The sequence below is a fragment of the Procambarus clarkii genome, chromosome 31 (assembly GCF_040958095.1).
Source record: "Procambarus clarkii isolate CNS0578487 chromosome 31, FALCON_Pclarkii_2.0, whole genome shotgun sequence".
Taxonomy (NCBI): domain Eukaryota; kingdom Metazoa; phylum Arthropoda; class Malacostraca; order Decapoda; family Cambaridae; genus Procambarus; species Procambarus clarkii.
In genome coordinates this window covers 10,830,551-10,856,499 of record NC_091180.1, presented here as the reverse complement: position 1 = coordinate 10,856,499, position 25,949 = coordinate 10,830,551, and the positions used below count along the sequence as shown (strand labels likewise).

Sequence of the window (25,949 nt, the reverse complement as noted above, 5' to 3'; positions counted from 1 at the left end):
GTGCTTAATTGCACACTAGTTTCTTTATCAGCTACCTCACCCTGTCAGGGTAAATGAGACAAATGTATGTGAATGCATGTATGTGTGTATATATGTATGTGTATGTGTGTGTGTGTATGTATATGTATGGGTATAAAGCAAATATGGAAGCTGATCAGAATTACATTTCACCTTTGTGAATGTACATTAATGACACTATGTAAAAGACACATCTAATACTTTATGTAGGGCGTACGTAAATCTGTGTATCTTTGTATTTACGTATGTAGGTTAGCTTAGCATTTTAAAAGCACCGAATCACCTTCTGTGGTTGAGTGTTCAATAAACCCTTGAACTGTATGTTTAACACTTCTCTAACCCTGTCCATGGAGGACAGAAGAAAATGTATATATGCTGGTTAGCATTGTAAATGTGTGGCCACGTCTGTGGTAGAAAAAAAAAAAAAAAAAAAAAAAAAAAAAAAAAAAAAAAAAAAAAAAAAAAAAAAAAAAAAAAAACTGCCTCGCCAGGGCCTATATAGGCCTATACTGCCTCGCTAGGGCTTGTATAGGCCTATACTGCCTCGCTAGGGCTTGTATAGGCCTATACTACCTCGCCATGGCCTGTATAGGCCTATACTACCTCGCCAGGGCTTGTATAGGCCTATACTACCTCGCCATGGCTTGTATAGGCCTATACTACCTCGCCATGGCCTGTATAGGCCTATACTACCTCGCCAGGGCTTGTATAGGCCTATACTGCCTCGCTAGGGCTTGTATAGTCCTATACTGCCTCGCCAGGGCCTGTATAGGCCTATACTACCTCGCCAGGGCTTGTATAGGCCTATACTACCTCGCCAGGGCCTGTATAGGCCTATACTACCTCGCCAGGGCTTGTATAGGCCTATACTACCTCGCCAGGGCCTGTACAGGCCTATACTACCTCGCCAGGGCTTGTATAGGCCTATACTACCTCGCCATGGCCTGTATAGGCCTATACTACCTCGCTAGGGTTTGTATAGGCCTATACTACCTCGCCATGGCCTGTATAGGCCTATACTACCTCGCCAGGGCTTGTATAGGCCTATACTACCTCGCCAGGGCTTGTATAGGCCTATACTACCTCGCCATGGCCTGTATAGGCCTATACTACCTCGCTAGGGCTTGTATAGGCCTATACTACCTCGCCAGGGCCTGTATAGGCCTATACTACCTCGCCAGGGCTGTATAGGCCTATACTACCTCGCCAGGGCCTGTATAGGCCTATACTACCTCGCCAGGGCTTGTATAGGCCTATACTACCTCGCCATGGCCTGTATAGGCCTATACTACCTCGCCAGGGCCTGTATAGGCCTATACTACCTCGCCAGGGCCTGTATAGGCCTATACTACCTCGCCAGGGCCTTATAGGCCTATACTACCTCGCCAGGGCTTGTATAGGCCTATACTACCTCGCCAGGGCTTGTATAGGCCTATACTACCTCGCCAGGGCTTGTATAGGCCTATACTACCTCGCCAGGGCTTGTATAGGCCTATACTACCTCGCCAGGGCTTGTATAGGCCTATACTACCTCGCCAGGGCTTGTATAGGCCTATACTACCTCGCCAGGGCTTGTATAGGCCTATACTGCCTCGTCAGGGCTTGTATAGGCCTATACTGCCTCGCCAGGGCCTGCAGACCAAGAGAAGCGGAAGTAGGCTCCTAGGGTGCCCACTGCGAGAAAGACTTCCTGACCCCGACGTCTAGAGTGTCTCTAGGACTGAGGGAAGAGGACGCCAGAGCAAGGGAGACTGAGGCAGGAAGCAGTGAGACACAGAATGAAAGAGGAAGAGGGAAGTGAGGCACAGAAGGAGATAAAGAGAGTGAGACGCACCAGTGAATATCAGCACAATGGCGCAGCGGGAGGGAGGGAGAGAGGGAGAGAGAGGGAGAGAGAGGGAGGGAGGGATAACCAGACACACACAATCTCTTATCATTTGTTCAGAAAGATGGAATGTTTTACTCACCCCCTCCCTCCTCCTCCCAGTCCCCCCCCTTCCCCATCCCCTTCCCCATCCCCCTCCCCACATCCCCCTTACCCTCCTTCTATCTATCGATGCATCTATTAACTTCCCGTGACCTATAATACTAGTAACTAACTAGCGACGAGTTACTAAACAAGTTGGAGGCCGCTAGTACACACCACCAACATTGGTCTCTAGTACACACCATCAACATTGGTCTCTAGTACACACCACCAACATTGGTCTCTAGTACACACCATCAACATTGGTCTCTAGTACACACCACCAACATTGGTCTCTAGTACACACCACCAACATTGGTCTCTAGTACACACCACCAACATTGGTCTCTAGTACACACCACCAACATTGGTCTCTAGTACACACCACCAACATTGGTCTCTAGTACACACCACCAACATTGGTCTCTAGTACACACCACCAACATTGGTCTCTAGTACACACCATCAACATTGGTCTCTAGTACACACCATCAACATTGGTCTCTAGTTCACACCTCCAACATTGGTCTCTAGTACACACCTCCAACATTGGTCTCTAGTTCACACCTCCAACATTGGTCTCTAGTTCACACCACCAACATTGGTCTCTAGTACACACCACCAACATTGGTCTCTAGTACACACCACCAACATTGGTCTCTAGTACACACCACCAACATTGGTCTCTAGTACACACCACCAACATTGGTCTCTAGTACACACCACCAACATTGGTCTCTAGTACACACCACCAACATTGGTCTCTAGTACACACCACCAACATTGGTCTCTAGTACACACCATCAACATGAGAGATACCTCACACAGTGACCAGGTAAGATGAGAGATATCTCACACAGGTGAGATGTGAGATATCTCACACAGGTAATATGAGAGATATCTCACACAGGTGAGATGAGAGATATCTCACACATGTGAGATGAGAGATATTTCACACAGGTAATATGAGAGATATCTCACACAGGTAATATGAGAGATATCTCACACAGGTGAGATAAGAGATATCTCAGACAGGTGAGATGAGAGATATCTCACACAGGTAAGATGAGAGATATCTCACACAGGTAATATGAGAGATATCTCACACAGGTAATATGAGAGATATCTCACACAGGTGAGATGTGAGATATCTCACACAGGTGAGATGAGAGATATCTCACACAGGTGAGATGTGAGATATCTCACACAGGTAATATGAGAGATATCTCACACAGGTGAGATGAGAGATATCTCACACATGTGAGATGAGAGATATTTCACACAGGTAATATGAGAGATATCTCACACAGGTAATATGAGAGATATCTCACACAGGTGAGATAAGAGATATCTCAGACAGGTGAGATGAGAGATATCTCACACAGGTAAGATGAGAGATATCTCACACAGGTAATATGAGAGATATCTCACACAGGTGAGATGTGAGATATCTCACACAGGTGAGATGAGAGATATCTCACACAGGTGAGATGTAAGATATCTCACACAGGTAATATGAGAGATATCTCACACAGGTGAGATGTGAGATATCTCACACAGGTGAGAAGAGAGATATCTCACACAGGTGAGATGTGAGATATCTCACACAGGTAATATGAGAGATATCTCACACAAGTGAGATGAGAGATATCTCACACAGGTGAGATGAGAGATATCTCACACAGGTGAGATGAGAGATATCTCACACAGGTGCGATGAGAGATATCTCACACAGTGACCAGAAAACTGTTCTGAAAGATTCGATCGTTAAATCTCCTGAAAAAATGGCATCCAATGGTGCCTTAAAGAAGATAGCGAGGCAAGAGTGACGCTCTACCCGTTGTTTTGATCAGTGGCACCGTTGTTTTGATCACTGGTAACTGTTGTTTTGATCAGTGACACCGTTATTTTGATCACTGGTACCGTTGTTTTGATCAGTGGCACCGTTGTTTTGATCAGTGACACCGTTGTTTTGATGTGTGGCACCGTTGTTTTGATCTGTAGCCCCGTTGTTTTGATCAGGGAGTCACTGGCTGAGCGGACATAACATTGGACGTGTGATCCTGTGGTCCCGGGTTCGGTCCCGGGCGCCGGCGAGAAATAATGGGCAGAGTTTCTTTCACCCTGATGCCCCTGTTACCTAGCAGTAAATAGGTACCTGTGAGTTAGTCAGCTGTCACGGGCTGCTTCCTGGGGGTGGAGGCCTGGTCAAGGACCGGGCCGCGGGGACATTAAGCCCCGAAATAAGCTCAAGATAACCTCAAGAAGATCACTGGCACCGTTGTTTTTATCCGTGGCACCGTTGTTTTGATAGTGGCAAAGACGTTTGGAACAGTGGCACCATTGTTTTCATCACTGGCACCATTGTTTTGAACAGTTGCACTGTTCTTTTGATCCATGGTGCCGATGTTTTGATCAGTTGCACCGTTGTTTTGATCAATAGCTCCGTTGTTTTGAACAGTTGCCCGTTGTTTTGATCAAAGGCCTTTTTGTTTTGATCAGTAACACCGTTGTTTTGATCAGTTGCACTGTTGTCTTGATCAATTTCACTGTTGTTTTGATCAATAGCACCGTTGTTTTGAACAGTGACACAATTGTTTATATTAGTGGCATAGTTGTTTTGATCAGTTGCACCGTTCTTTTGATCCGTGGTACCGTTGTTTTGAACATTGGCACAGATGTTGTTATCAGTGACGCCGTTATTTTGATGAGTGGCGCCGTTGTTTTGATCTGTTACACAATTGTTTTGATCAGTGGCACCGATGTTTTGTTCTGTGGCACCGTTGTTTTGATCAGTGTCACAGTTGTTTTGATCTTTGACACCGGTTTTGATCACTGACACACCATTGTTTTGATCAATGCCACCGATGTTTTGATCATTAGTGCAGTTTTTTTTATCAGTGGCACCATTGTTTAGATCAATGGCACCGTTCTCTTGATAAGTGGCACCGTTGTTTTTGATCCGTCGCATCGTTGTTTTGATCAGTCGCACCGTTGTTTTGATCAGTGCAATCGTTGTTTTGATAAGTGGCACCGCTGTTTTGATCCGTCGCACCGTCGTTTTAATCTTCGGCATCGTTGTTTTGATGTGTGGCGCCATTGTTTTGATCAGTGACGCCGTTGTTTTAATCAGTTGCACCGTTGTTTTGATCAGTTGAACCGTTCTTTTGAATCGTGGTGCCGATGTTTTGATCAGTGTCACCGTTGTTTTGATCAATAGCACCGTTGTTTTGATCTGTGGCACCGTTGTTTTGATCAGTTGCACTGTTGTTTTGATCAGTGGCACTGTTGTTTTGATCAATAGCACTATTTTTTTGAACAGTGACACTGTTGTTTTGATCAGCGGCATAGTTGTTTTGATCAGTTGCACCGTTCTTTTGATCCGTGGTACCGTTGTTTTGAACAGTGGCACCGTTGTTTTGAACAGTGGCACGATTGTTTTGATAAGTGGCACCGTCACTTTTATCAGTGGCACCGTTGTTTTCATCAGTGGCGCCGTTGTTTTGATCAGTTGCACCGTGGTTTTGATAAGAGGCACCGTTATTTTGATCAGTGGCACCGTTGTTTTGATCTGTTACACAATTGTTTTGATCAGTGGCACCGATGTTTTGTTCTGTGGCACCGTTGTTTTGATCAGTGTCACCGTTATTTTGATCTTTGACACCGCTGTTTTGATCACTGACACACCATTGTTTTGATCAGTGCCACCGATGTTTTGATCATTAGTGCAGTTTTTTATCAGTGGCATCACTGTTTTGATCTGTTGCACCGTTGTTTTGATCACTGTCACTGTTGTTTTGATCAGTTGCACCGTTGTTTTGATCAGTTTCGCAGTTGTTTTGATCAGTTGCTCAGTTGTTTTGATCAGTTGCGCAGTTTTTTTGATCAGTCGCGCCGTTGTTTTGATAAGTAAGCAGTTGTTTTGATCAGTGGCACCGTTGTTTTCATCTGTTGCACCGTTGCTTTCATCAGTTGCACCGTTGTTTTGATCAGTGGCACTGTTGTTTTGATCAGTGGCACCGTTGTTTTGAACAGCTGCACCGTGTTTTTGAGCAGGGGCACTTTTGTTTTGATAAATGGAACCGTTGTTTTGATCAGCGGCAACGTTGTTTTGATCAGTGGCACCATTGTTTTTATCAGTGGCACCTTCATTTTGATCAGCAGCACTGTTGTTTGATCAGTGGCACTGTTGTTTTATCTGTGGCACCGTTGTTTTGGTCTGTGACTATGTGGTTTTGATCTGTGGCACCATTGTTTTGATCAGCGGTACCGTTAATTCGATCAGTGGCACCGTTGTTTTCGTTCGTCACACCGTTGTTTTGATCAGTGAAACCGTTGTTTTCATCAATGGCACTGTTGTTTTGATCAGTGGCACCGTTGTTTTGATAACTTGCACCGTTGTTTTGATCAGTTGTACCGGTGTTTTTATCCGTGGCACTCTTGTTTTGATCGGTAGCACAGTTATGATCAGTGGCACCGTTGTTTTGATCAGTTGCACCGTTCTTTTGATCCGTGGTGCCGTTGTTTCAATCAGTGACACTGTTGTTTTGATCAGTTGCGCTGTTGTTTTGATAAGTGGCACCGTTGTTTTGATCAGTGTCACCGTTGTTTTCATTAGGGAGCCGGCGGCTGAGCGGACATAACATTGGACGCGTGATCCTGTGGTCCCGGGTTCGGTCCCGGGCGCCGGCGAGAAATAATGGGCAGAAATTCTTTCACCCTGATGCCCCTGTTACCTAGCAGTAAATAGGTACCTGGGAGTTAGCCAGCAGTCACGGGATGCTTCCTGGGGGTGGAGGCCTGGTCGAGGACCGGGCCGCGGGGACACTTAGCCCCGAAATCATCTCAAGATAACCTCAAGATCACTGGCACCGTTGTTTTTATCCGTGGCACCGTTGTTTTGATCAGTGGCAAAGACGTTTGGAACAGTGGCACCATTGTTTTCATCACTGGCACCATTGTTTTGAACAGTTGCACTGTTCTTTTGACCCATGGTGCCGATGTTTTGATCAGTTGCACCGTTGTTTTGATCAATAGCTCCGTTGTTTTGAACAGTTGGTCGTTGTTTTGATCAAAGGCATCTTTGTTTTGATCAGTAACACCGTTGTCTTGATCAGTTGCACTGTTGTCCTGATCAATTTCACTGTTGTTTTGATCAATAGCACCGTTGTTTTGAACAGTGACACAATTGTTTTTATCAGTGGCATAGTTGTTATGATCAGTTGCACCGTTCTTTTGATCCGTGGTACCGTTGTTTTGATCTTTGACACCGCTGTTTTGATCACTGCAACACCATTGTTTTGATCAGTGCCACCGATGTTTTGATTGATCATTAGTGCAGTTTTTTATCAGTGGCACCATTGTTTAGATCAATGGCACCGTTCTTTTGATAAGTGGCACCGTTGCTTTTGATCCGTCGCATCAGTGACGCCGTTGTTTTAATCAGTTGCACCGTTGTTTTGATCAGTTGAAGCATTCTTTTGAATCGTGATGCCGATGTTTTGATCAGTGGCACCGTTGTTTTGATGGGGGCCTCGTAGCCTGGTGGATAGCGCGCAGGACTCGTAATTCTGTGGCGCGGGTTCGATTCCCGCACGAGGCAGAAACAAATGGGCAAAAGTTTCTTTCACACCTGAATGCCCCTGTTACCTAGCAGTAAATAGGTACCTGGGTGTTAGTCAGCTGTCACGGGCTGCTTCCTGGGGGTGGAGGCCTGGTCGAGGACCGGGCCGCGGGGACACTAAAGCCCCGAAATCATCTCAAGATAATCTCAAGATCAATAGCACCGTTGTTTTGATCTGTGGCACCATTGTTTTGATCAGTTGCAGTGTTGTTTTGATCAGTGGCACTGTTGTTTTGATCAATAGCACCATTGTTTTCAACAGTGACACTGTTGTTTTGATCAGTGGCATTGTTGTTTTGATCAGTTGCACCGTTCTTTTGATCCGTTGTACCATTGTTTTGAACAGTGGCACCGTTATTTTGAACAGTAACACGATTGTTTTGATAAGTGGCACCGTTGTTTTTATCAGTGGCACCGTTGTTTAGATCTGTATGTCCATTGTTTTGATTAGTTGCTCAGTTGTTTTGATCAGTTGCGCAGTTGTTTTGATCAGTGGCACCGTTGTTGTCATCAGTTGCACAGTTGTTTTCATCAGTTGCAACGTTGTTTTGAACAGCGGCACCGTTGTTTTGATTAGGGGCACTTTTGTTTTGATCAATGGAACCGCTGTTTTGATCAGCGGCACCGTGGTTTTGATTAGTAGCACCATTGTTTTGATCAGTGGCACGTTCATTTTGATCAGCGGCACTGTTGTTTGACCAGTGGCACCGTTGTTTTTGGTCTATGACTGTGGTTTTGATCAGTGGCACCGTTGTTTTGATCAGCGGCACTGTTGTTTGATCAGTGGCACCGATGTTTTGGTCTGTGACTATGTGGTTTTGATCTGTGGCACCGTTGATTTGATCAGCGGCACCGTTGTTTTGATCAGTAGCACCGTTAGTTTTATCAGTGACACCGTTGTTTTGATCATTTGCACTGTTGTTTTGATAAGTTGCACCGTTGTTTTTATCCGTGGCACTGTTGTTTTGATACTGTAGCACCGTTGTTTTGATCAGTGGCACCGTTGATTTGATCAGTTGCACCGTTCTTTTGATCCGCGGTGCCATTGTTTTGATCAGTAACACTGTTGTTTTGATCGGTTGCGCTGTTGTTTTGATCAGTGGCACGGTTGATTTGAACTGAAGCACAATTGTTTTGATCAGTGGCACAGTTGTTTTAATAATCGGCGCTGTTGTTTTGGTCAGCGACGCAGTTAAGTTGTTTTGTTCAGTAGCGTCGTTGTTTTGATAAGTGGCACCGTTTTTTATCAGTGGCACCGTTGTTTTGATAAGCGGCACCGTTGATTTGATTAGTACATATCGTTGTTTTCATCAGCAGCACCATTGTTTTGATCAGTGGCACCGTTGTTTTGATTTGTTGCACCGTTGTTTTGATCAATGGCACCGTGGTTTTGATCATTGGCGCCGTTGTTTTGATCCATTGCACAGTTATTACGATCAGTTGATCTGTTGCACTGTAGTTTTGATCTGTGACATTATTGTTTTGATTAGTGGCACAGGTTTTTTGATCAGTGGCACCATTGTTTTGATCAGAGGCACCGTTGTTTAGATAAGTGGCGCCGTTATTTTGATATGTGGCCCTGTTGTTTTGATCAGCAGCACAGTTGTGTTGATCAGTGGCACCGTTTCTTGAACAGCCGCACCGTTGTTTTGATCAGTGGCACCGTTATTTTGATCAATTGCACTGTTGTTTTGATCAGTTTCATCTTTTTTTTATTAGTAGCACCATTGTTTTAATCAGTGGCACCACTATTTTGATCAGTGGTGCCGTGTTTTATTCAGTGGCACCGTTCATGTGATAAGTAGCACCGTTGTTTTGATCAGTCGCACCGTTGTTTGTTCAGTGCAATCGTTGTTTTGATAAGTGGCCCTGTTGTTTTGATCTGTGGCACCATTGTTTTGATAAGTGACGCCGGTGTTTTAACCAGTTTCACCGCCGTTTTGATCAGTTGCACTGTTCTTTTGATCCGTGGTGCCGATGTTTTGATCAGTAGCACCGTTGTTTTGATCAGTGGCACCGTTGTTTTGATCAGTGGCACCGTTGTTTTCATCAGTAGCACCGTTGTTTTGATCAGTGGCACCGTTGTTTTGATCTGTTGCATCGTTCTTTTGATCCGCGGTGCCGTTTTTTTCGATCAGTAACATTGATGTTTTGATCAGTTGAGCTGTTTTTTTTGGCAGTGGCACGGTTGATTTGGTCTGAGGTGTTACCACCCTTGAGACTAGATAAGGTTCTTCTCCCCGCAGTGTAAAGAAATGATAATAAATCGGCCTTGCCAACAGATGTCTAGGGGTATAATTACATCACTGCATAAAATGGAGATCAATATATTTATGCTAAGGGGGACAAACATAACAACAAATAAATGTATAAATAATAGCCAGAAATATTCTTCAGCATGCAATATCATAGAATGAAATTAATTATTGAGACATGAGCAATGTCACCAGAACATGGATTAATCAATAGTAATACTCAAATCATCTAACCAGATAATTAACATTTATATGGGCTAAAATAACAGTGACCAATGACTTAGCTTAAAACACAACTCCTCTCGACAACAGCCGCCACGCTACTGCCCACACTTTGATCCGCAGGCCAAACGTCGACTAAACGTCTACCAAGAAATCAACTAAACGTCCACATAAACATTGTGGAAATTCTAATAACAAAATGCAGCACTAATATTCAAAACATTGTCAAACTAAAGAGTAGTAAACACTGGTACAACATTCCATACAATAATACGGCAACCAAATATGGGAATAAATAAAGGTAAAACTATAGACACTCGGTTGACAACAATGTTCCCACACACTGGCCATATCCAAATATGGTCAACCGCCCACAAGGAGAAACTACATGAGAAATCTAACACCAAAAGCCTCACACACACTACACAGCATGCTATGTTATATATATAACATACAAAACCTTATATCATACAACTGGATGCAATATTAATTAGAGAACAAGACAATAACGTAATATGAGAATCAAGAGTAATGCCAGAATCTTAGTAAGATTCGTAACATGAGGCACAATTGTTTTGATCAGTTGCACCATTGTTTTCATTCGTCGCACCGTTGTTTTGATCAGTGGAACCGTTGTTTTCATAAGTGACACTGTTGTTTTGATCGGTGGCACCGTTGTTTTGATCATTAGCACCGTTGTTTTCATAAGTTGTACCGTTGTTTTTATCTGTGGCACCGTTGTTTTGATCCGTAGAACTGTTGTTTTGATCCGCAGAACTGTTGTTTTGATCAGTGGCACCGTTGTTTTGATCAGTTGCACCGTTCTTTTGTTCCGTGGTGCCGTTGTTTCGATCTGAGACACTGTTGTTTTGATCAGTTGCGCTGTTGTTTTGATCAGTCGCACTGCTGTTTTGATCAGTGGTGCCTTTGTTATGATCAGTACGACGATTGTTTTGATCTGTGGCACCGTAGTTTTGATCTGTGACATTATTGTTTTGATTAGTGGCGCGGATGTTTTGATCAGTGGCACTGATGTTTTGATCAGTGGCATCATTCTTTTGATACAGGGCGCCGTTGTTTTGATCAGTGTCACCGTTGTGTTAATCAGTGGCACCGTTGTTTTTATCAGTTGCACAATTGTTTCAAACAGTGGCACCGTTGTTTCGATCAGTGGCATAGTGGTTTTGATTAGTAGCACTATTGTTTTAATCCGATGCACCGATGTTTTGATCTGATGCACCAATGTTTTGATCCGATGCACAGATGTTTTGATCAGTGGCACCAATGATTCGACGAATGGCACTGTGGAGCAGTTGTTTTGAACAGTGGCACATTTGTTTACATCAGTGGCACCGTTGATTTCATCGTTGTAACCGTTGTTTTCATCAGTGGCACCATTGTTTTGATCAGTGGCACCGTTTCTTTTATCAGTGGCACCGTTGTTTTTATCGGTGTCACTGTTGTTTTGATCAGTGGCACCATTGTTTTGATTAGTATCTTGATTGTTTTGATCATGTGCGCTGTTGTTTTGATTAGTGACGCAGTTATTTATATCAGTGGCACCGTTAATTTCACCTATGCACCGTTATTTTGATCAGTGGCACCGTTGTTTCGATCAGTGTCACCGTTTTTTTAAGTGGCACCATTGTTTTTATCAGTGGTATAGGTATTTTGATGAATGACACTGTTATTTTGATCCGTTGCATTGTTGTTTTGATCAGTGGCAAAGTTGTTTTGACAAGTGGCACCTCTGTTTTCATCATTGGCTCCGTTGTTGTGAACAGTGGCACCGTTATTTTGATCAGTGGTACCGTTGTTTTGATCAGTGGCACCGTTGTTTTGATCAGTGGCTCCAATGTTTTGATCTGTAGCGCAGTTGTTTGGATCCGTGGTACAGTTGTTTTGATATGAAGCACCATTGTTTTGTTCTGTTTTTTAATCATCGGCGCTTTTGTTTTGTTCAGCGACGCAGTTGTTTTGTTCAGTGGCGTCGTTGTTTTCATCAGTTGCACGGTTGTTTTGATCAGTGGCACCGTTTTTTATCAGTGGCACTGTTGTTTTGATCAACGGCACTATTGTTTTGATCAATACCATCGTTGTTTTGATCAGCAGCACCATTGTTTTGATCAGTGGCAGCGTTGTTTTGATCTGTGACTCCGTGATTTCTATCATTGGCACCGTCGTTTTCATCAGTGGCAACGTTGTTTTGATCAGTGGTGCCAGTATTTTGATCTGGGGGCACCATTGTTTGGTAAGTGGCACCGTTGTTTTGATCCGTTGCACCGTTTTTTATCTGTGGCACTGTTGTTTTGATCTGTTGTGCCATTGTTTTATCAGTTGCACCGTTCTTATGATCCGTGGTGACATTGTTTCGATCGGTGGCACTGTTATTTTGATCAGTGACGCTGTTGTTTTGACCAGTGGCACCGTTGTCGTGATCAGTGGCACCGTTGTTTGATCAGTGGCACCGTTGTTTTGGTTAGTGACTCCGTAAAATTTTGATCAGTGGCACTCTTGTTTTGATCAGTTGCACTATTGTTTAAATCAGCAGCACCGTATTTTTTATCATTGGCACCGTTGCTGTGATCAGTGGCTCCGTTATTTTAATCAGTTGCGCAGTTGTTTTGATCCGTGGCACCGTTGATTTTATCAGTTGCACCGCTGTTTTGATCAGTAGCACCGTTGTTTAGATCAGTGGCACCGTTGTTTTGATCAGTGGTACCGTTGTTTTCATCAGTGACGCAGTTGTTTTGATCAGTGGCACCGTTGTGTTTATCAGTTGCACCGATGTTTTGAACAGTGTTATTCTTGTTTTTTTCAGTGGCACCGTTGTTTTGAAAAGCGGCACTGTTGTTTTGATAATTGGCACTGTTGTTTTGATCAAAATCACCGTGGTTTTAATCAGCGGCACCGTTGTTTTGATCAACGGCGTCGTTTTTTTATAAGTAGCACCGTTATTTTGACCACTGGCGCCGTTGTTTTCATCAGTTGCCTTGTTGTTTTGATAAGTGGCACCGTTGTTTTAGTCTGTGACTATGTGATTTTGGTCAATGGCACAGTTGTTTTGATCAGCGGCACCGTTGTTTTGACCAGTAACACCGTTATTTTGATCTGTGGCGCCGTTGTTTTGATCAGTTGCACCGTTGTTTTGATAAGAAGCACCGTTGTTTTCATCCATCGCACCGTTGTTTTGATCAGTGGAACTGTTGTTTTCATCAGTTGCACTGTTGTTTTGATCAGTGGCACCGTTGTTTTGATCATTAGCACCGTTGTTTTGATCAGTGGCACAGTTGTTTTGATCAGTTGCACCGTTCTTTTGATCCGTGGTGCCGTTGTTTCGATCAGTGACACTGTTGTTTTGATCAGTTGCGCTGTTGTTTCGATCAGTGGTGCCTTTGTTATAATCAGTGGCAATATTGTTCTGATACTTGGCGCAGTTGTTTTGATCAGTGGCGCTGTTGTTTTAATCAGTGGCACTGTTGTGTTGATTATCGGCACCATTGTGTTGATTATGGACCCCATTGTTTTGTTCAGTTGCAATGTTGTTTCAAACAGTGGCACCATTGTTTCGATCAGTGGCATTGTTGCTTTGATTAGTGGCACTGTTGTTTTGATCCGATCCACCGATGTTTTGGTCCGATGCACCGATGTTTTGATCAGTGGCACCGATGTATCGACGAATGACACCACTGTTTTCATCAGTTGAGCAATTATTTTGAACAGTACCACGTTTGTTTCGATCAGTGCCACCGTTGTTTACATCACTGGCACCATTGTTTTCATCAGTGGCACCTTTGTTTTCATCAGTTGCACCGTATCTTTTATCAGTGGCACCGTTGTTTTTATTCGTGTCACCGTTGTTTTGATTAGTAGCATCATTGTTTTGATTAGTGGCACAGTTGTTTTGATCATCTGCGCTGTTGTTTTGATCAGTGACGCAGTTATTTTGATCAGTGGCACCGTTAATTTCACCTGTGCACCGTTTTTTGAACAATGGCACCGTTGTTTTGATCAGTAGCTCCGATGTTTTGATTTGTAACGCACTTGTTTTGATCCGTGGCACCGTTGTTTTAATCTGAGGCACAATTGTTTTGATCAGTGGCACAGTTGCTTTATTCATCAGCGTTGTTGCTTTGATCAGCGACGCAGTTGTTTTGATCAGTGGTGTCGTTGTTTTCATCGGTTGCACTGCTGTTTTGATTAGTGGAACCATTTTTTATCAGTGGTACCGTTGTTTTGATCAGCGGCACCGTTGTTTTGATCAGTACAATCGTTGTTTTGATCAGCAGCACCGTTGTTTTGGTCAGTGGCTCCGTTGTTTTGATCAGCGAAACCCTTGTTTTGATCGACAGCAACGTTGTTTTGATCTGTGGTGCCGTTGTTTTGATCAGGGCACCATTGTTTTGATAATTGGCACCGTTGTTTTGATCCGTCACACCGTTTTTTAAGTGTGGCACTGCTGTTTTGATCAATTGTGCCATTGTTTTTATCAGTTGCACTGTTCTTTTGATCCTTGATGACGTTGTTTTGATCAGTAGCAATGTGTGTTTTGATCAGTGACGCTGTTGTTTTGATCAGGTGCACCGTTGTTTTGATCAGTAATGCCGTTGTTATGATTAGTGGCACCAATATTTTTATACGTAGAGCAGTTGATTTGATCAGTGGCGCCGTTTGTTTGATCAGTGGCGCTGTTCTTTTGATCAGTGGCACCGTCGTTTTGATCAGTGGCACCGTTGTTTAGATCTGTCGCACCGTTGTTTTGATCTGTGGCACCGTAGTTTTGATCTGCGACACCATTGTTTTGATTAGTGGTGCGGTTGTTTTGATTAGTGGCGCTGTTGTTTTGAGCAGTGGCACCGTTGTTTTAATCAATGGCACCATGGTTTTGATCATTGGCGCCGTTGTTTTGATCCATGGCACCGTTGTTTAGATCAGTGGCGCCGTTGTTTTGATCTGTGGCCCGGTTGTTTTGATCAGCAGCATCGTTGTTTTGATCAGTAGCACCGTTGTTATGATCTGAGGCGCCGTCGCGTTAATCAGCGGCACCGTTGTTTTGATCAGTGGCATCGTTGTTTTGCATAGTGGAGTCGTTGTTTTGATCAGCGGCACCGTTGTTTACATCAGTGGTTACATTGTTTTGATCAGTGACACAATTGTTTTGATCAGCAGCACCGTTCTTTTGATCATTGGCACCGTTGCTTTGATCAGTGGCTTCGTTACTTTCATATGTTGCGCAGTTGTTTTGATCCGTGGCACCGTTGATTTTATCAGTTGCAGAGTTGTTTTGATCAGTTGCCCCGTTGTTTAGATCAGTGGCAACGGTGTTTTGATCAGCGGCGCTGTTGTTTTGATCATTGATGCAGTTAGTTTGATCAATGGCACCGATGGTTTCATCAGTTGCACCGTTGTTTTGATTAGTAGCACTGTTGTTTTGATCAGTGGCACCGTGGTTATGAACAGCGGCACCGTTGTTTTGATCAGTGGCACCATTGTTTTGATCAGCGGCACTGTTGTTTGACCTGCGGCACCGTTGTTTTGGTCTGTGACTCCGTGATTTTGATCAGTAGCACCGTTATTTTCATCAGTGGCGCCGTTGTTTTGATCAGTGGCACCGTTGTTTTGATAGGTGGTTCCGTTGTTTTCATCCGTCGCACCGTTGTTTTGATCAGTGGAACCGTTGTTTTTATCAGTTACACCGTTGTTTTGATCCATAGCACCATTGTTTTGATCAGTGGCACCGTTGTTTTGATCAATGACGCAGTGGTTTTGATCAGTTACACCGTTGTTTTGATCAGTTGCACTGTTGTTTTTATCCGTGGCACCGTCGTTTTGATCCGTAGCACCGTAGTTCTGATCATTGGCACCGTTGTTTTGATCAGTGACGCAGCTGTTTTGATCAGTGGCACCGTTGTTTTCGTCAGCTGCACCGTTGTTTTGATCAGTAGTACTGTTTATTTTATCAGTGGCACCGTTGTTTTCAACAGCGGCACTGTTGTTTTGATCAGTGGCACTGTTGTTTTGATCAATGGCACAGTTATTTTCATCAGTTGCACCGTTGTTTTGATCAGTTGTACTGTTTTTTTTGGTCAGTGGCACCGTTGTTTTGAACAGCGGCACCGTTGTTTTGATCAATGGAACCATTGTTTTGATCAGTGCCACCTTTATTTTGATCAGCGGCACTGTTGTTTGTTCATTGGCACCGTTGTTTTGGTCTGTGACTCCGTGGTTTTGAACAAGCGCACCGTTGTTTTGATCAGCGGCACTGTAGTTTGTTCAGTGGCACCGTTGTTTTGGTCTGTGACTATGTGGTTTTGATCAGTGGCACCGTTGTTTCAATCAGTGGCACCGTTGTTTTGATCAGTAGCAATGTTATTTTGATCAGTGGCGCCGTTGTTTTGATCAGTTGCACCGTTGTTTTGATAAGTGGCACCGTGGTTTTGGAACTTGACTATGTGATTTTGATGAGCAGCACCGTTGCTTTGATCAGTTGCACCGTTATTTTGATAATTGGTGCTATTGTTTTGATTAGTTGCACAGTTGTTTTGATAAGAGGCACCGTTGTTTTCATCCATCGCATCGTTGTTTTTATTAGTGGAACCGTTGTTTTTATCAGTTGCACCGTTGTTTTGATAAGAGGCACCGTTGTTTTCATCCGTCGCAGCGTTGTTTTGATCAGTGGAACCGTTGTTTTCATCAGTGCCACTGTTGTTTTGATCAGTGGCACCGTTGTTTTGATCATTGCACCGTTGTTTTGATTAGTGACGCCATTGTTTTTATCCGTATCACCGTTGTTTTGATCCGTAGCACAGTTGTTTTGATCAGTGGCACCGTTGTTTTGATCTGTTGCACCGTTTTTTTTATCCGTGGTGCCGTTGTTTCGATCAGTGACACTGTTGTTTTGATCAGTTGCGCTGTTGTTGTGATCAGTGGCACTGTTGTTTTGATCAGTGGTGCCTTTGTTATAATCAGTGGCACCATTGTTTTGATACGTGGCGCAGTTGTTTTGATCAGTGGTGCCGTTGTTTTGATCAGTGGCGCTGTTGTTTTGATCAGTGCCACCGTTGTGTTGATCATTGGCACCGTTACTTTGATCGGTTGCACTGTTGTTTCAAACAGTGGCACCGTTGTTTCGATCAGTGGCATAGTTTTTTGATCAATGGCACTGTTGTTTTGATCCGATGCACCGATGTTTTGATCCGATGCACCGATGTTTTTAATCAGTGGCACCAATGTTTCGACGAATGGCACCACTGTTTTCATCAGTGGAGCCATTGTCTTGAACAGGGGCACCTTTGTTTGGATCAGTGCCACCGTTGTTTTCATCATTGGCACCGTTGTTTTCATCAATGGCACCGTATCTTTTTTCAGTGGCACCGTTGTTTTTGTCCGTGTCACCGTTGTTTTGACCAGTGGCACCATTGTTTTGATTAGTGGCTCAGCTGTTTTGATCATCTGCGCTGTTCTTTTGATCAGTGACGCAGTTATTTTGATCTATGGCACCGTTAATTTCACCTGTGCACCGTTTTTTTGAACAGTTTGCACCATTGTTTTTATCAGTGGCATAGTTGTTTTGATAAGTGGCATTGTTGTTTTGATCTGTTGCACCGTTGTTTTGATCAGTCGCACTGTTGTTTTGACGAGTGGCACCTGTTTTCATCAGTGGAGCCGTTGTTTTGAACATTGGCACCCTTGTTTTGGTCAGTTGCATTGTTGTTTTGGCTAGTGGCACCGTTGTTTTGATCAGCTGCACCGTTATTTTGATCAGTGGCCACCGTTGTTTTGATCATTTGCACCGTTGTTTTGATAAGAGGCCTCGTTGTTTTCATCCGTCGCACCGTTGTTTTGATCAGTGGAACCGTTGTTTTCATCAGTGGCACTGCTGTTTTGATCAGTGGTGCCTTTTGTTATAATCAATGGCACCATTGTTTTGATACGTGGGACAGTTGTTTTCATCAGTGGCGCCGTTGTTTTGATCAATGGCGCTGTTGTTTTGATCAGTAGCACATCTCTTTGTCATTTTCTGTGTACCTGTCCTCACCCGTTTTAAGTTTCATCACCTGTTCTTTCACTGTTGTTTTCCTCTTGATATGGCTGTAGAGTAGCTTAGGATCGGTCCTTGGCTTTGTTAGCTATATTATTTTCATACTGTCTCTGCTTCTCTTCTCACACTGACATTCTCATTCCTGGTTCTCTGGTATCTCTCTCTGCTTTCTGCTGTTCTGTTATTTCGGAAGTTCCTCCAAACCCTTCTGTTTTTTGCTTCCATACTTGCCCTATTAAACCGCGGTTTCTTCTTTTGGTTCTTATTTTTTTTTGGGGGGGAGGATAAACCTGTCTAATGTCTCCTGACACTTTTGGATGACATAGTCCATCGTGGCTTCCAACTTATCTACCCTTATCCGACTCATTCATGGTGAATATCAGATCAAGCATAGCTGGATCATCCTCTCCTCTCATTCTTGTCGGTCCCTTGATGTGTTGACTTAGATAGTTTCTTATTGCAACGTCCAGCAGCTTAGCTCTCCATGTGTCTGGGCCTCCGTGTGGGTCTCTGGTCTCCCAATTTATCTTCCCGTGGTTGAAGTCTTCCATGATTAGTAGTCTGAACCTGTTCCTTCTAGTGACAGAAGCTGCTCTCTCCATTATATTAATAGTGGCTATGTTGTTTCTGTCATATTCCTGTCTGGGTCTTCTGTTATTTGGTGAGAGGGGGGGGGGGGGTTATGTATGACTACTACTATAATTTTGTGTCCCCCCAATTGCTATGGTACCTGTTATGTAGTCACTGAAACATTCACAACCCTGGATAACCATCTCTTCAAAACTCCATTCTCTTTTTATCAGCAGAGCTACTCCTCCTCCATTTCTTCCTTCCCTCTCTTTCCTAACTAAATAGTATTCCTGCAGGAACACTGCATTTGTTATGGGTTTCGATAGTTTTGTTTCTATGAGTGCTATTATATCTGGATTTTCATCTCTTGCCCATTCTCCAAGTTCACTGGATTTATTTGTAATTCCATCTATATTTGTATACATTGCCATAAAACTCACTTTCTCCTGCCTATTCTTGTTGGTCTTGCTGCTGATGGAGGAAGTCGTTCCATAGGTGTGGGAATTTGTGAGTTGTTTAACAGGGTCTCAGAGGACTCTGTGCCGAGGGTTGGGGGAGAGGGGGGGGGCAAGGGAAGGGGGGGAAAGGGAAGGAAAGGGATGAAGGGAAAAGGGGAGACAGGGAGAGTATGGGGTGTGGGGGAAGGGGGGGACATGGAGGGTATGTGGTGAGGGGGAGGGAGGGTTGAATGAAAATGTGAATGAGGACAGGGAGGGTTCAGGGTAAGAAGAGTTTATATGGGTTGGAAGTTGAGGGTGTTGTCCTCTATTCTGGGGTTTCTGGGGTGCAGGTTGGAAGTTCCCCACTCCCCTCTGGGACTGTTGTGTTTGGGGTTTGGTTCCCTGGTTCTCTCCTCTCCCTCTTCACTTCTTCCTTGCTTCTGCTGTCATTACTCTCTCTTCCCTCATTATGTCCCTCTGGAGGAATACTTTCATGTAACCTTTCACACAGAACAGCTGACTCTTCCTTGCTAGAATTGCCTCCTTAAAGATCTCATTTTTAAAAACTATCTTTATCAGGCAATCGCTGTCCTTGTTGTACCAACCTAGCCTTGAAAAACAATCTCTATGCTTTTTCCAACCCGTTCCATCTGTAACCCTTGTAGGATCCCTCTCACTGCCGCAATGTCCTTACCATTCCATTATGTTTTACTGGAGCCTTCCCGTTCATTAATGCCCACTGATCTTTTCCTCTCCAGCAGCTGACTAGTGCACCTTGCTGCTTCTTGTGAGGTGGCTGCTTTCATGGCTACTTCCTTCACTGTGGATATTGCATCTGGATTTTTTCTTAGCATTTCTGCAAATGTTGCATGTACAGTGGCAGTCCCTTTCATTGATACATTTCCATCTTTTCTTGGTATGCTTATCTGATGCTGAGCCTAATGATTATTGTTCTTTTGAGTTTCCTTATCTCCTCATTTGCTTCTAACAGCTCACTATGCAGGTTGCTTAGTGTATTCCTCATTTCCTACATTTCCTTGCTGATATCCTCACAAATTTGGTCAAACATCTCCTTCATTTGGTCACTCGACTCTTTCCCTGTGCCAGTCGTGTGTCTACCTGTCACGTTTGTTCCCTTACCTACTATGTTGTGCTAGGGTAGTCAGGAAGGAGCAGAGAAAAGGAAAGAGACAGAGTGAGAGAGGGAGTGAGAGAAGAGAGAGAGAGAGAGAGGAGAGAGAGAGAGAGAGAGAGAGAGGGAGAGAGAGAGAGAGAAGAGAGAGAGAGAGAGAGAGAGAGAGAGAGAGGAGAGAGAGAGAGAGAGAGAGAGAGAGAGGAGAGAGAGAGAGAGAGATGAGAGAGAGAGAGAGAGAGAGAGAGAGAGAGAGAGAGAGAGAGAGAGAGAGAGAGAGAGAGAGAGACCTAGTTGTGCTTGGGGGATTGAGCTTTGGCTCTTTGGTCCCGCCTTTCACCAGTCAATCTACTGGAGTACAGATTCCTATGCTTCGCAAGCTCCATCATATCTACATTTGAAACTGTGTATGGAGTCAGCCTCCGCCACATCACTTCCTAGTGCATTCCATTTACTAACTACTCTGACACTGAAAAAGTTCTTTCTAATGTCTCTGTGGTTCATTTGGGTACTTAGCTTCCACTTGTGTCTCCTTGTGCGTGTACCACCTGTGTTAAATAATCCATCCTTGTCTACCCTGTCAATTCGCCCTGAGAATTTTGTATGTGGTGATCATGTCTTCCCTAGCTCTTCTGTCTTCCAGCGACATGAAGTGCAGTTCACGTAGTCTGTCCTCATAACTCATGGCTCTTACTTCTGGGACTAGCCTAGTGGCATACCTCTGAACTTTTCCAGCTTCGTCTTGTGCTTGACTAGATACGGACTCCATGTTGGGGCCGCATACTCCAGGATTGGTCTTACATATGTGGTATACAAGGTTCTGAAGGATTCCTTACACAGGTTTCTGAAAGCAGTTCTGATGTTAGCCACCAGGGCGCCTGACAGCTGGGTGGACAGCGCTTCGGATTCGTAGTCCTGAGGTTCCGGGTTCGATCCCTGGTGGAGTCGGAGACAAATGAGCAAAATGTTTCTTTTATCCTGATGCCCCTGTTACCTATCAGTAAATAGGTACCTGGAGTTAGACAGCTGCTATGGGCTGCTTCCTGGGGCTGGAGGCCAGGTCGAGGACCGGGCCGCGGGGACACTAAACCCCGAAATCATCTCAAGATAACCTCATGAAGCCTTGCATAGGCCGCTGATGTTATTCTTTTGATGTGGGCTTCAGGAGACAGGTTTGGCGTGATATCAACTCCCAGATCTTTCTCTCTGTCTCTCAGTCCGTTTCGTGAAAACTTCATCTCCCATTCGGTATCCAGTGACTGGCCTCCTAGTTCCTCCTCCTAGTTTCTTTACCTTACATTTCCTTGGGTTGAACTTTAGTAGCCATTTTTCAGACCATTCCTTCAGTTTGTCTAGGTCATCTTGTAGCTTCATACTATCCTCCTCTGTCTTGATCCTCCTCATTATTTTTGCATCATCAGCAAACATCGAGAGGAACGAGTCAATTCCTTCTGGGAGATCATTTACGTAGATCAGAAAGAGTATTAGTCCGAGGACTGATCCCTGTGGGACTCCACTGGTGACTCCCTGCCACTCCGAGACCTCACCCCTCACGGTGACTCGCTGTGTCCTGTTGCTTAGGTACTCTCTTATCCAGCGGAGTACCTTCACTTTCACTCCTGCCTGCATCTCCAGTTTGTGCACAAGTCTCTTATGTGGTACTGTGTCAAAAGCTTTCTGGCAGTCCAAAAATATGCAGTCTGCCCAGCCCTCTCTCTCTTGCCAGATTTTGTTGCCTGGTCATAGAACTCAATTAAACTTGTTAAGCATGATTTGTCATCTCTGAACCCATGCTGACGTGTTAAACAGTTTATCTTTATTTACCTCTGTCAATTCCTCTGAGTATTTTGTAGGTAGTGATCATGTCTCCCCTTACTCTTCTGTCTTCCACTGTCGTGAGGTGCATCTCCCGCAGCGTTTCCTCGTAGCTCATGCCTTTTAGTTATGGGCCTAGCTTAGTGGCATACCTCTGAACTTTTTCCAGCTTTGTCTTGTGCTTGACAAGGTACGGGCTCCATGCTGGGGCCGCATACTCCAGGATTGGTTTTACATACCTAGTATACAATGTTCTGAACGATTTCTTACACAGGTTCCTGAAGGCTGTTCTGATGTTAGCAAGCCTCCCGTATGCCGCAGATGTAATTCTTTTTAAGTGGGCTTCAGGAGACAGGTTTGGTATGATATCAACTCCTAGATCTTTCTCTCTATCCGTTTCATTAAGTACTTCATCTCCCATTCTGTATCCTGTGTCAGGCCTCCTGTTTCCACCACCTAGTTTCATTACTTTGCATTTACTCGGTGTTACGGACCCGAGCCCAGCGTCCAAGCACGGAGCAGTGACGACCGCGCCATCTGTGGGTCAGCTCCCGAAACCCCCTCCAAATGGACGGTGCCATCTAGTGAGGACGAGATATACTGGCCACAAGGGCTAGTTTCCCGTCCTGATCAGCTCATAACACAGCCGCTGCTGACCTCTGGTGAGGTGGAGCTTAGACAGCAACGCCATCTATGGAGTGGATAGGTGGGCGTTTGTGTCTAAGCCTGTAAGTGTGGTGCCCCAGAGTGTAACCGGTACTGATGACGTGTCTGATTACAGAGTCGACCTGGGACTGCTGTAATGAACGTTGGATCAGTCTACCCAAGGCAGCCGTAGAACCTCCACGCATTTGCCGCTGAAACTGTGAGTCATCCCCCCGGATGAACACTGTTGTGTTAGCCTGCCTGTGAGGTGGCAGATCCAGGGATTGTCGTACCCGGGGCTGACTAGTGGAGAAGACTAACCACTGGGGTGTTGTGGTGAGGAGAGTGACCTGTGAAGTCACACGAGGCTCCTGCCTAGGGCTCGCAACCCTAGTATCGGTCGTGGAGTGGCCTAACCAGCGAACCTGATTGGAACCTGCCAGCTACAGGCTGGATTTGTGGTTGATGGCCTCCACGACGGTGCCCCCAGTGGAGCTGTGATTTGCCTGGCCTGTGGCCAGGGTAGACTCAAGAGAATCGAAGGATTCATCGTGAGGCCACAAGAGGACCAAGGGCTAAGCATCGTTGAGTACTGTGGAACACTCCGCGTCTTCAGAGGAAGACCATATTGTACATAATAGTGTTTATACCTCCCCCATGTGATAATTTATATATATTTATGGTGATGGTGATAAGTATATATTTAAGTTTCTGCCTTTGTCTCCCTTCCCTTTTAATTTACTTGCGTTACGGAGCACACCCCTTGAAAGCCACTACTAACTTGGGGCCGGATACCCAAACTCTATTAAGATCAGAGAAAGAACCCAGTTGCGACCCAAGAGGGCCGTAACACTCGGGTTGAACTTTAGCAGCCATTTGTTGGACCATTCATTCAGTCTGTCTAGATCATCTTGTAGCCTCCTACTATCATCCTCTGTTTTAATTCTCTCATAATTTTTGCATCATCAGCAAACATTGAGAGAAATGAGTCTACACCTTCTGGGAGATCATTTACATATATCAGAAACAGTATAGGTCCAAGGACTGACTCTTGCAGAACTCCACTGGTGACTCTCGCCAGTCTGAGACCTTACCCCTCACAGTGACTCACTGTCTTCTGTTGCTTAGGTACTCCCTTATCCAGTGGAGTACCTTCCCTTTCACTCCAGCCTGCATCTCCAGCTTTTTCACTAGTCTCTTGTGTGGTACTGTGTCAAAGGCTTTCTAGCACTCCAAAAATATGCAGTCTGCCCACCCCTCTCTTTCTTGCCTGATTTTTGTTGCCTGGTTGTAGAATTCAATTAATCCTGTGAGGCAGGACTTGCCATCCCTGAACCCATGTTGATGCTTTGTTACAAACTTCTTTCGCTCCAGATGTTCCACTAGCTTTTTTCGCACAATCTTCTCCATCAACTTGCATGGTATGCAGATTATGGACACAGGCCTGTAGTTCAGTGCCTTCTGTCTATTCCCCTTCTTATGTATTGGGACTACATTATCCGTCTTCCAAATTTTTGGCAGTTCCCCTGTTACCAGTGATTTGTTATTCACTATGGAGAGTGGCAGGTACAGTGCTTCTGCTCCTTCCTTTAGTATCCAAGGGGAGATTCCAGCTGGGCCTATAGCCTTTGTCACATCCAACTCTAGCAAAAGTCCTTACATCCTCACTGGTAATCTCAAACTCTTCTAGTGCTTGCTGGTTAACTATTTCCTCTCTTATCTCTGGAACTTCCCCTTGCTCCTATGTGAAGACCTCCTGAAATTTCATATTCAGTTCCTTGCAGACTTCCTTGTCGTTTGTAGTGAATCTGTCTGCCCCTATCCTCAATTTTCCTGTTTCTTTACCTGTTCCTTTACTGTTGTTTTTTCTCCTAATGTGGCTGTGCAGCAATTTAGGTTGAGTCTTTGCCTTGCTTACTATGTCATTTTCGTATTGCCCTTCAGCCTCTTTCTCAACCTGACATATTCATTCCTCGCACTCTGGTATCTTTCTCTGCTCTCAAGTATTATTTTTATAGTTTCTCCATGCCTTTTTACTTTGCTGCTTAACTAGCCTACATCTCTGATTAAACCATGGGTTTCTCTTCTACATTTCGTTGTTTTCCTTTTGGAACGGGACAAACTTGCATGCTGCCTCCTTACACTTCTGTGTGATGTTGACCATCATGTCTTGGACCGCCTTTTCCCTGAGCTCTGTTTCTCATGTTATATCTGTTAGGAATTTCCTATCTCCTCATAGTTTCCCTTTCGGAATGCCAGCCTTTTGTTTTCAGTTCCCTCCTTGAGTTCTTTAACCCTTCTTCAACCAGATACTCAAACGAATCCCTTGCAACCTGGGATAGTCATCTCCTTGAAACTCCATTCCTTTCTCATTAGTAGGGCCACTCCGCCTCCTCCCCTTCCATCCCTTTCTTTTCTTATTACTGTGTAGTCCTGGTGAAACACCGATTCCTGGGAGTTTTGTTTCTGTGAGTCTGATTACATCTGGGTTCACTTCTTATACTCTTCTCTTAGTTCACTTGCCATGCTTGTAATCCCATTTATGTTCAAGTACATCACCCTGAAACTGACTTTCTTCTGTCCTAGCTCAGTTTCTGTTGATTCCCCTGTAGCAGGGGAAATAGGGAGGATCGGGGATGGGAGGGCCTAAGAAGGGGGACCTGGGTATCTGTGGTGCGCGGAGGGTGAGAGGTTCAGGTACAGTGTGGGAGAGAGGGAGGCTTGGAGGGGTATGGGGGGAGGGAGGGCTTGGGGGGATAGGGGAGGAGGGGGCTTGGAGGGATAGGGGAGGAAGGGTGGCTTGGGGGACAGAAGGGGAGGGAGGGCTTGAGGGGGGTGAAGGGAGGGCTGAGGGGGGGGTGAGGAAGAAGGGAGGGCTTATGGGAGTGGGAGAGAAGGAGGGCTTGGTGTGGCGGAGATGGGAGGGAATGCGGGAGAAGGGTGGGCTTGTGGGGATTGGGGAAGAGGGAGGGCTCGTGGGGGTGGGGAAAAGGGAGGTTCTGGGGAAGGGGTTAGTGGGGGGGGGGGAAAGATTCCCTAAGTGGGCACTTAGTGGGGGGCTGGCAGGGGTTGGGGCAAGTAGGATGTCTATTGGGTGGAAGGTGGGGTGGTGCTCCTCTCCCTGTGGTTGTTAAACAGCTTGTGGAAGGTTCCCCACTCCGAACTGGGATTGTAGGATTCGGGGTTGTGGTTCCCTGATTCCTTTCTTTTTCCCTGCACTTC

At 44.8% G+C, this 25,949-nt stretch overlaps 6 protein-coding genes across 6 annotated transcripts; all 6 read right to left on the bottom strand.

The window, feature by feature from the left end:
• Nucleotides 1-5,109: 5,109 nt before the first annotated feature.
• Nucleotides 5,110-6,977, bottom strand: LOC138370144 (uncharacterized). Its single transcript, XM_069334135.1, has 3 exons — nt 6,840-6,977; nt 6,152-6,486; nt 5,110-5,662 (listed from the first exon to the last, which is right to left on the bottom strand). The coding sequence occupies exons 1-3, from the start codon at nt 6,975-6,977 to the stop codon at nt 5,110-5,112; spliced, it is 1,026 nt and encodes a 341-aa protein (XP_069190236.1).
• Nucleotides 6,978-10,626: 3,649 nt separating this feature from the next.
• On the bottom strand, nt 10,627-12,410 carry LOC138370143 (GATA zinc finger domain-containing protein 14-like). Its single transcript, XM_069334134.1, has 4 exons — nt 12,176-12,410; nt 11,833-11,949; nt 11,427-11,659; nt 10,627-11,139 (listed from the first exon to the last, which is right to left on the bottom strand). Exons 1-4 carry the CDS (start codon nt 12,408-12,410, stop codon nt 10,627-10,629), a joined length of 1,098 nt encoding a protein of 365 aa, XP_069190235.1.
• A 696-nt stretch (nt 12,411-13,106) lies between these two features.
• LOC138370142 (putative uncharacterized protein DDB_G0286901) lies at nt 13,107-14,264 on the bottom strand. The gene is made up of 2 exons (XM_069334133.1): nt 13,646-14,264; nt 13,107-13,477 (listed from the first exon to the last, which is right to left on the bottom strand). The coding sequence occupies exons 1-2, from the start codon at nt 14,262-14,264 to the stop codon at nt 13,107-13,109; spliced, it is 990 nt and encodes a 329-aa protein (XP_069190234.1).
• Nucleotides 14,265-14,284: 20 nt separating this feature from the next.
• Nucleotides 14,285-14,999, bottom strand: LOC138370141 (uncharacterized lipoprotein SSP0535-like). The gene is made up of 2 exons (XM_069334132.1): nt 14,963-14,999; nt 14,285-14,646 (listed from the first exon to the last, which is right to left on the bottom strand). Exons 1-2 carry the CDS (start codon nt 14,997-14,999, stop codon nt 14,285-14,287), a joined length of 399 nt encoding a protein of 132 aa, XP_069190233.1.
• Nucleotides 15,000-15,116: 117 nt separating this feature from the next.
• On the bottom strand, nt 15,117-16,225 carry LOC138370140 (uncharacterized). The gene is made up of 2 exons (XM_069334131.1): nt 15,543-16,225; nt 15,117-15,507 (listed from the first exon to the last, which is right to left on the bottom strand). Exons 1-2 carry the CDS (start codon nt 16,223-16,225, stop codon nt 15,117-15,119), a joined length of 1,074 nt encoding a protein of 357 aa, XP_069190232.1.
• Nucleotides 16,226-16,416: 191 nt separating this feature from the next.
• LOC138370139 (putative uncharacterized protein DDB_G0286901) lies at nt 16,417-17,871 on the bottom strand. The gene is made up of 2 exons (XM_069334129.1): nt 17,732-17,871; nt 16,417-16,786 (listed from the first exon to the last, which is right to left on the bottom strand). The coding sequence occupies exons 1-2, from the start codon at nt 17,869-17,871 to the stop codon at nt 16,417-16,419; spliced, it is 510 nt and encodes a 169-aa protein (XP_069190230.1).
• Nucleotides 17,872-25,949: the final 8,078 nt, after the last annotated feature.